The 7,732-nt window shown below is 44.3% G+C and overlaps 2 protein-coding genes across 6 annotated transcripts; one reads left to right on the top strand and one right to left on the bottom strand.

Moving 5' to 3' along the window:
- The first annotated feature begins 1,221 nt into the window (after nucleotides 1–1,221).
- Nucleotides 1,222–4,439, top strand: il17d (interleukin 17d). Of its 2 annotated transcripts, XR_007032064.1 has the most exons (3): nucleotides 1,222–1,586; nucleotides 2,746–4,237; nucleotides 4,275–4,439. XR_007032064.1 is itself a non-coding variant. In XM_047337033.1 (2 exons), the coding sequence occupies exons 1-2, from the start codon at nucleotides 1,222–1,224 to the stop codon at nucleotides 3,083–3,085; spliced, it is 705 nt and encodes a 234-aa protein (XP_047192989.1). In that variant the 3' UTR covers nucleotides 3,086–4,439. The 2 variants fall into 2 exon arrangements, 1 of the variants encoding a protein (XP_047192989.1); XM_047337033.1 differs by having other exon boundaries at nucleotides 2,746–4,439.
- On the bottom strand, nucleotides 2,422–7,179 carry eef1akmt1 (EEF1A lysine methyltransferase 1). 4 transcript variants are annotated; one of them, XR_007032063.1, is made up of 7 exons: nucleotides 7,079–7,179; nucleotides 6,122–6,359; nucleotides 5,938–6,020; nucleotides 5,545–5,837; nucleotides 4,904–5,058; nucleotides 3,251–3,341; nucleotides 2,422–3,157 (listed from the first exon to the last, which is right to left on the bottom strand). XR_007032063.1 is itself a non-coding variant. In XM_047337031.1 (6 exons), the coding sequence occupies exons 1-5, from the start codon at nucleotides 7,135–7,137 to the stop codon at nucleotides 4,910–4,912; spliced, it is 822 nt and encodes a 273-aa protein (XP_047192987.1). In that variant the 5' UTR covers nucleotides 7,138–7,179; the 3' UTR covers nucleotides 2,422–3,341; nucleotides 4,904–4,909. The 4 variants fall into 4 exon arrangements, 3 of the variants coding, with proteins under 3 accessions (XP_047192987.1, XP_047192988.1, XP_047192986.1); XM_047337031.1 differs by having other exon boundaries at nucleotides 2,422–3,341; XM_047337032.1 differs by lacking the exon at nucleotides 3,251–3,341.
- Nucleotides 7,180–7,732: the final 553 nt, after the last annotated feature.

The following is a 7,732-nucleotide window of genomic DNA, read 5'->3' as shown; positions in this document are numbered from 1 at the left end:
CCTTGTGGTCCGTGAGTTTCTCTAGAACAGACAATAACACTAACGAATAAATCTCCGTTACCGATTTGAAGTTTTCAGCAGAGGCAGCAGATCGAACCTGAGGATTCAGTGGAGAGGAAACTAAATCAAACTGAAACTGGATTTATTTTACAGGTGTAATATGATCTAAAGCTTTTTGCTGCACATGAATCTTCATGACCTAAATCCAAAACACACATAACAAACACTTGTTATAATAATGTGACGGGGAATTATATTTTAAAAGCAACATTTGAAAATGTGAGATTTATAGAGCTGCGGCAGTTAATCGATTAACCAGTTAGAAATGGATTAGTAAATTAATCGCCAAATATTTTGATGTGTGAAATGTGAATATTTTCTGGTTTCATTGCTCCTCTGTGAAACTAAACTAAATATCTTTGATATGTGGACGAAAAAACAACATCATCTTGGAGTTTTAGGAAACACGATCCACATTTTTCACCATTTGATGAACCAAACAACTAATCTATTAATTGAGAAAACAATCGAGAAGATTAATCGATTATGAAAATGATGGTTGGTTGCAGCCAACGTAGAGACATAAGAGTTTGGTGATGACTCCAGATCCAGGAGAGGATTCTGGAGTGACGCCCAGGATCCAACAACAGTCTGGACTTCCACTCCGGTCAGCAGCTGCTCCTCTCTGGGCTGAAGCTCGGCTCTTTTATCACCGGACATACAGGTTTTATGATTTGATTTGATTTGGAGGACATTCCTCCTGGACTCCACTTTGACTCAGCGCTGCTGTGGACTGTGGATCGCGCTGCGCCCGTTTGCGCACAAACGTCTCCATCGTACTTTTACGCACGAAGCGCTGCAGCCAAGCAACAGGGAAACGGTTCCTCGTGTCGTTTTCTAGGTATAAACGTAAGGCAGCAGGTGCAAAACTAACCACGCGGTGATCATTTTTTGAAATTCTGAGCCACTTTTCACTCCCGGCGGCGCCGCGGACGCGAGTGGTGCCAGAATGTCCCCTGGCGACGCGCCGGGGCTGTGGACCTCCAGCACTTCGCTGGATCCTCAACGGAGGAGTATGGTGAGCTGTCCTCGGCAGGAGCCGCCTCACTAACCGAGGTCTGATCATCTGCTTGACATCCTTTCAGAGAGGACGAGGGCGGCGCGCAGGGAGGAAACCTCTCTCCGCGGATTTCCTTCGCACTCCTTCGCTCCAGGACCTCGATGGCGCGTCGGGTCCGGGTCCGCGTCCGGCGGCCGCTGCTGCTGCTGCTGCTGCACCTGGCCGTGCTGCTGCTGCTGCTGCTGCAGGGCTGGACGGCGGCGGCGGCGGCGACGGCCAAGGGCCGGGTCCGGAAGAAGGCCACCAGGACGACGCGCGCCTGCCAGGAGCCGCCGGAGGAGACGCTGGAGCAGATGTTCGGGCGCCTCTCGGTCGGAGTGATGAGCGCGTTCCACCACGCGCTGCAGCTGGAGCCGCACGACAAACTGAACCTGAGCTGCCCGACGGCGGCGGCCGCGCGGCCCCCGGCCGACGGCAAGGCGCGCCTCCCGGTCAACCTGCGCAGCGTCTCCCCCTGGGCCTACAGGTGAGACACGTCACCTGAACATCGCCACGCAGCTCGCAGCCTCATTCACGACGAACCACGGAGCAGAGAGTTGAACAGTTGCAAAGAGATAGTGGCGGTGGGGGACGACCGATATGGCCGATACCGGTTATTACTACTCTAGGGATGATGAGCGATATTTGTCTGCAGTTAAAAAAAAAAAAAAAAGTGTCAATAGGCACAAAACTTTATTGAAATGCCTCAAAGCTTGAACATATTGTCCATAATTAAGTGTTCATATGTTTTTTACGTCAACTGAATGAGTTAAATATATTTCCATGAGTGGACCCGACCTCCGTGCGAGTCGCCATGTTTGCTACGTCATCCAGAAGACGTCGCGTGGAATTTTTTTTGTTGCGCTGCTGGAAATGGAATCGGCGGTGCGCCACCATAAAGTGTCCCCCTGTGGGTCGCTCGGTTGGTTGCATGTTTGAGACTTTACCACCAGATGCCGCCAGAAAATTACAAAAAAATGTACACACTGGGGCTTTAGAGCATAATGTTTAAAGCCCCAGTGTCATTTTTCATATATGAACACATAGTTATGGACAATATATATTTCAATTTCTGTGAATAAGTTCCCCTAAATATTTACACACTGTGGCTTTAATTCACAGAACCTGTCAACATGACCTCAAAGGGGCAGTAAGTGATTTCTAAAGCGAAACACGTTTTGTAAATAAAATCAGCGAATATTTCCTCACCGTCCGTTAGCTGTCGACTTGTGTTTGTGCGTTCCGCATGTCGTGGATAGGCGACCCCGGTCAGAAACAGCAAAATCATAACAACAACAACAACAACAAAGAGAGAAACAAGCTTTCCTCCGAAATCGCATACTGCCCCTTTAATACACAGGGTGCAGGGATCATTCTTATGAAGTTGAACAAACAAACAAACATAGTTGGGATGTTTTGCTAAAGTCCAGAGAGAAGTGACTGCGGCTGCATCCGAGCCAAAGTAGCACATTTTTAAATTAAATTGTCTAATCGGCAAAAATGGCCGATACCGACAATCGTTGAATATGGCTCCGATTATCGGCCTCAGCCGCCGATAGTTTGCAGACATAACTTTGGTTGAAGGCACCAATCAGCGCCTGCATCGTTTTTCTTTTAAAAAGCACGTGTTGAATTGCTCCTCGCAGGATGCTGTACGACCCCACCAGGTTCCCCCGCCACATCCCGGAGGCCTACTGCCTGTGCAGCGGCTGCCTGCTGGGCGCGCACCGCGGCGAGGACAGCGAGCTGTACCGCAGCGCTCCGGTCTACGCTCCCGCCGTCGTCCTGCGGAGAACCGGCTCCTGCGTCGGCGGCCGCCACTCTTACACCGAGATCTACGTGTCCGTGGCGGTGGGATGCACGTGCGTGCCGCGGCCGTGGGAGAAGGGGCGCGTCGTCGACGGACACGGCGGCAACAAGCGGAGCCCGGAGAGGAGCGAGGCCGAGGCCGGACAGCTGCTCGAGTCTGCGGGCAAGAAGGTGTGAGAGGAGGGAGCAGGGGCGGTGGAGCTCCGGATGAGTTCCTCTACACCTGGATCCACATCCCTTCCACCGGCACTAAGAAACATATATACATGTAATGATTGCACCTGCAGCTACAGTAAAACTATAGAGCATATTGAATATTTGGATGACAGAGGGGTTAATTACAGGAAGAAACTTAATTGAATCCACTTTGACACAAGAGCATCAAACTGAACCTGCAGCTCTTTGACTGACGGGACCGGGAGAAGATGGAATTCTGAAAAATACAGAAAAGACATTTCACCTCGTTCTGGATTCTACTGGCTGAAGGTTTTGAGATTTTCTTTGCACCAAAAACAAACTCATCAAAATCACAGTTCCCTCCATCAAACCAAAACTATCTGCACGACCGTAAACCATTAGAAATGTTTATCTGTAATTTGGTTGAAACAACCCTCTGACAATTAAACAAACATTATCAAGTGGAATAAAATCCCTCTCTATTATCAATGACCTGATCAATGCTGCCACCTACTGATGAAAAAATTATAATTATAATCTGGTCATTAAAACAACCGATATTTAAGATGATTGAATTTGTAATTTTCAAAATTAAAAGCAATACCAAGTGATTCTTGAGAAGTGAGATTAAACATGTCCTGTACATAAACAGATGTTTTGATATAAAGAGAAAAGTAAGCAGTGGTTTTCACTGACACCTTCACATTTTAGTTTGAATTATCTTCATATATTTAAGATTTTATGATGAAATATTAGCACTGTACAAAAAACACTGTCCAGAATCTATTTTCATAACGCAAAAACAAAACTCTAGTTTTTAAAGAGTTTGTTCATTTAAATTATCATCTATTTTGATTTATTTAAACTGGTATTGTCACTTGGACGACAAGTACAAATGCAGATGTCAAAAATTTGAAAGAAGCCACTGATCGTTGCATCAAATGACCAAAAAAATCCCATTTGATCAAATTCCATATGATTCTGTGATGATGATTCAAACATCATTTGTGAAAATAATAATAATACTCCTGTTCTTTAGTTTCTGTAGTTAAGTGAATAAATTAAAGCTGTGAAGTTGTTCGTAAATTTGAAAAAGTAAATTCTCTGTAAATTTTTGTTCTACTTCTGAAGAATCACTCAATGAGTTTGCAGGTAACAGTTTCTGAACAATGAGCTCGTCGGTTTGCAGATAACAAGTCAAAGAAGCTGCACGACAAACATTTGGTTCATTTCTCCTTCTCATTTAACCTTTTCAGGAAACAGGAAGTGGCTCCAATTTTTCTATTTAACAGCTGGTGTGAACATCTCACCAGTGAAAGAGGACGAAAGAAAATAAAGGTATATACTCTATATATCATCTTTATTTATTCTTCCTTCCTTTCTGTTGCGTATTCCTTCGATTTTCATTTAGAAGTTTGATTAACGGTGGATACAAAGTTGTTTTTTTTACACGTTTCTTTATCCACACAGAATAAACTTAACAAGATCCTCTGTTATTAAATGATTCAAATAAAAATAATCAATAAAACTTCTCAAAATAGTGACACGTGTCCGTCACAGAAAATAGCCCGGAGGCGACGTCTTCAAATTCGACTCTGCGTCAAAAAATTGAAAGAAAATTAAATTGAAAATGCAGAAAAAGCTGAAAAACCTAAATCAAAAGTCGTGTCCATTCATTTTCCAGGGGATTTTTAAAAGTCAGCCGGTCACTACATGGTCTTTGAATCAAGAGACGTGAAGTTCATTTGTATCTGGAAGTGTGAACCACAGTCACAGTAAAATGTCTGAGTCGTCGTCGTCGCTCCGTCTGTACTACACCTTCAGTCAAACCGTTGATCGGGCGGAGGTCAGCAGGCGAGACGGATAGTTGACGAAGCAGCGGAACTCGTTGGACAAGTTTCTGTTGTGTTCGGGCAGGAAGCTGCACATGGTCACGTCCAGGAGCTCTTTGGCGAGTTTCTCCATGATGGCTCCTGAAGAACAGACAGGAAACAATCTGCTGTGAAAAGCTGCTCAGGACGTTTTCAATCACTTCATCGTTTTAAGAATGAGATGTAACGCGAGTTACATTAGTTTAAAGTCAATACGAGAAGGAATTGGAAACTTAAAGACAAAGAAAAGATTGTGTCAGACTGAGACAGTGGGATTCACTTAATCACCAACAACGTATATATGATTTATATACAAACATTGAATAAAAAGGTTTATATCACTTTGATTAGTTCTCAAACGTTTTTCTGGCACGTCCCCTGTTGGAAGCAGCACCCCACAGTTCAATCATCATTACTAATGATATCGGCAGCACAAAAAAAAGAAAAAAAAGGTCCAGGTTGTACTTTTGTGAAATAGATTTCAACACCAACATTAGTGAACTCTACTTCCTTACAAATATCATATTCCTTCAACTCAGTTTTCCCTCCACACACGGAGATATGGAGGTGCGTCGTTCGTCCGCTCACCTGTGCACAGCAGCACTTTGCCCTTGCTCAGGTACTTGACGGTCTGCGCCACTTTGCTCAGACACTCCTCCGACAGGTAGGGGGGGTCGGCGAGCACCACGTCGAAGCTCCGGGGGGCGGCGCCGGCCGCGAGGGACAGCGGCTCGTTGTAGTCGTAGAAGACGAAGTCGTCCCCGTAGGCGGCGAAGCGGCGGTCGTACTCCAGCACGACGACGGCCGACAGCCGGTGCGAGCCGTCCAAGGCGCCCTGCTTCAGCTTCTGGTACACGCTGGGCGCGCTCACACACGCTATCCTGAGGGTGAACACACACAGTAGGACTCTTTATAATAAAATATGAAATATTTAATTGTAATATTAAAAACCGTACAATACGTGTGTGTGTGTAGTTTTACCTTCCTCCCTCTCCTGCTTCACGAACGACCTCCTCGGCCAACTGGGTCGCTGTTTCATCACTGTACCAGAACTGACTTATCCCCTGGACGACACACACACACACACACACTTATTATTAGACAAAGACAATGCTCAGGGACACATTCAGAGTCAGTGATTCTACACGTGCGACCTCCTCCTCACCCAGTCCTCCTCAATCGCCCCGACGGCGAACTGGTCCGACGGAGCGGCGCCGTGGTCCGGACCGGTCCTCCTGGTCTCACTGTAGAACTCCTGCAGGGCGGCAAGCGTGTGAGCCGACAGGGCGGGAACGCCATCGTCGTCGCTGTCGCTCATGGCTGACGAGGAGGAGGAGGAGGAGGAGGAGGAGGAGGAGAGCAGCTGTCCTTTAGGGACGAAGGAGGAACAGAAACACCTGAAACTAACAGAACATAAATAGATATGATTATTGATCACATGTTTACCTGCGTCATTCAAGCATAAAAATGCCATAGCATTAAAGGGGCAGGACGCGGTTTTGGAGAAAGCTTGTCTCTAGTATGTCGTAGTGGGTTACACCGCTAACTTAGGTACAGAGAGTCGGGGTTCGATTCCAGGTAAGAAAATGAAAATAGTTAAATGTAAATGTCTTTGTTACTATTCATGTTATTCAAAAAGTATGAGAACATAAACCCAAAGTGCCTCATGTGAGAAATCTCCAAAAGCAGAATGGTTCATTAAAAAAGTATATATGTATTTTATTACCACTAAATTAATGTGAACAATCTTAATTTGGCCTTCTTTTATTTTGTACTCTGCCTGGAAAGTTTGTGGATTTTTTTCTTCAACTGCATTTTTTGCTCTTTTTTTTGCTCTTTAATACTTTATTTCAAATTTTCTGTTTTTGTCATTGAGTATTTTTGTGAATCCTTCCTGTTCGAATGTTACTTTGTTCAAAGCTGCAGCTCTGATTTGGTGGTAGTTACAACAACGACAACAACGTGTGTAAAAACACAAACATGCACACACACACACACACACACACGCACACGCAAAAAATCATACGACGCTCAGCGACACTGCAGACAAAAGACCAGAACCCCAAAAACCTAAAACAGATTTTATTTAAAAACCTTTAACGACTCAACAAAGTGAACGAACCTGGTCGGAACCGTCAGAACCCGCTGAGCGACATGTTGCTGCTGCGGTGTTGTGAACATGTGACACGTCGCGGGAAAACGACGTCATAGCAGAAAGTACGGCTCCCGCGGAGGGACAAACTTGTTGGACGTGGAGAAAAACCAGTTTAAACTAAATCAATCTGTGTACAACTCTTTCAAAACTACTTTCACACATCCTATACACACACCACGTCACAGCAAGTAAACATTTAACTCACAATTGTAACATTTGTACTTTTGAATTGTTCTGTATCTCTTCATTTTTACTAATTGTGCTCGGTTTTTTTTCAGTTTTACGTTTCTTTTAATAAGATTATTGTAATTTTCATTTTCCAATATGTAAAGCCTGGATTTCGATGAAATGAAATATCTGAAGGAACTTAACAATGGCTCAAACTATAATGTGTTTATTAAAATTGTGATTTTGTTGTATATTTTATAGCAAACAAAGTAGATTTTTCCCTAATCTAAATTACCTGTGAAACTTTTTTAAGTTAACGTACGTTTATTGCCATTTCAACAAACTGTCGGGAATTTGGGTTCAACATTTAATTGCACCAGTGACTGATTTGAAATAAATATTTTTTTTATATTTTTAAGTTGTAAATAACTTGAAGGACAAGTTGTCTGCGAA

Source organism: Scophthalmus maximus, chromosome 14 (genome assembly GCF_022379125.1).
Source record: "Scophthalmus maximus strain ysfricsl-2021 chromosome 14, ASM2237912v1, whole genome shotgun sequence".
Lineage (NCBI taxonomy): Eukaryota > Metazoa > Chordata > Actinopteri > Pleuronectiformes > Scophthalmidae > Scophthalmus > Scophthalmus maximus.
This window is presented reverse-complemented; position numbering and strand designations above follow the sequence as displayed.

Coding starts and splice junctions, on each gene's coding strand:
- eef1akmt1 (XM_047337031.1), bottom strand. CDS start 7,137: ATGTTCACAACACCGCAGCAGCAACATGTCGCTCAGCGGGTTCTGACG. Junction 6,360..7,078: donor GTTCTGACGGTTCCGACCAG/GTTCGTTCACTT, acceptor ATGTTCTGTTAG/TTTCAGGTGTTTCTGTTCCT. Junction 5,059..5,544: donor CAAAGTGCTGCTGTGCACAG/GTGAGCGGACGA, acceptor TCTGTTCTTCAG/GAGCCATCATGGAGAAACTC.
- il17d (XM_047337033.1), top strand. CDS start 1,222: ATGGCGCGTCGGGTCCGGGTCCGCGTCCGGCGGCCGCTGCTGCTGCTG. Junction 1,587..2,745: donor GTCTCCCCCTGGGCCTACAG/GTGAGACACGTC, acceptor TGCTCCTCGCAG/GATGCTGTACGACCCCACCA.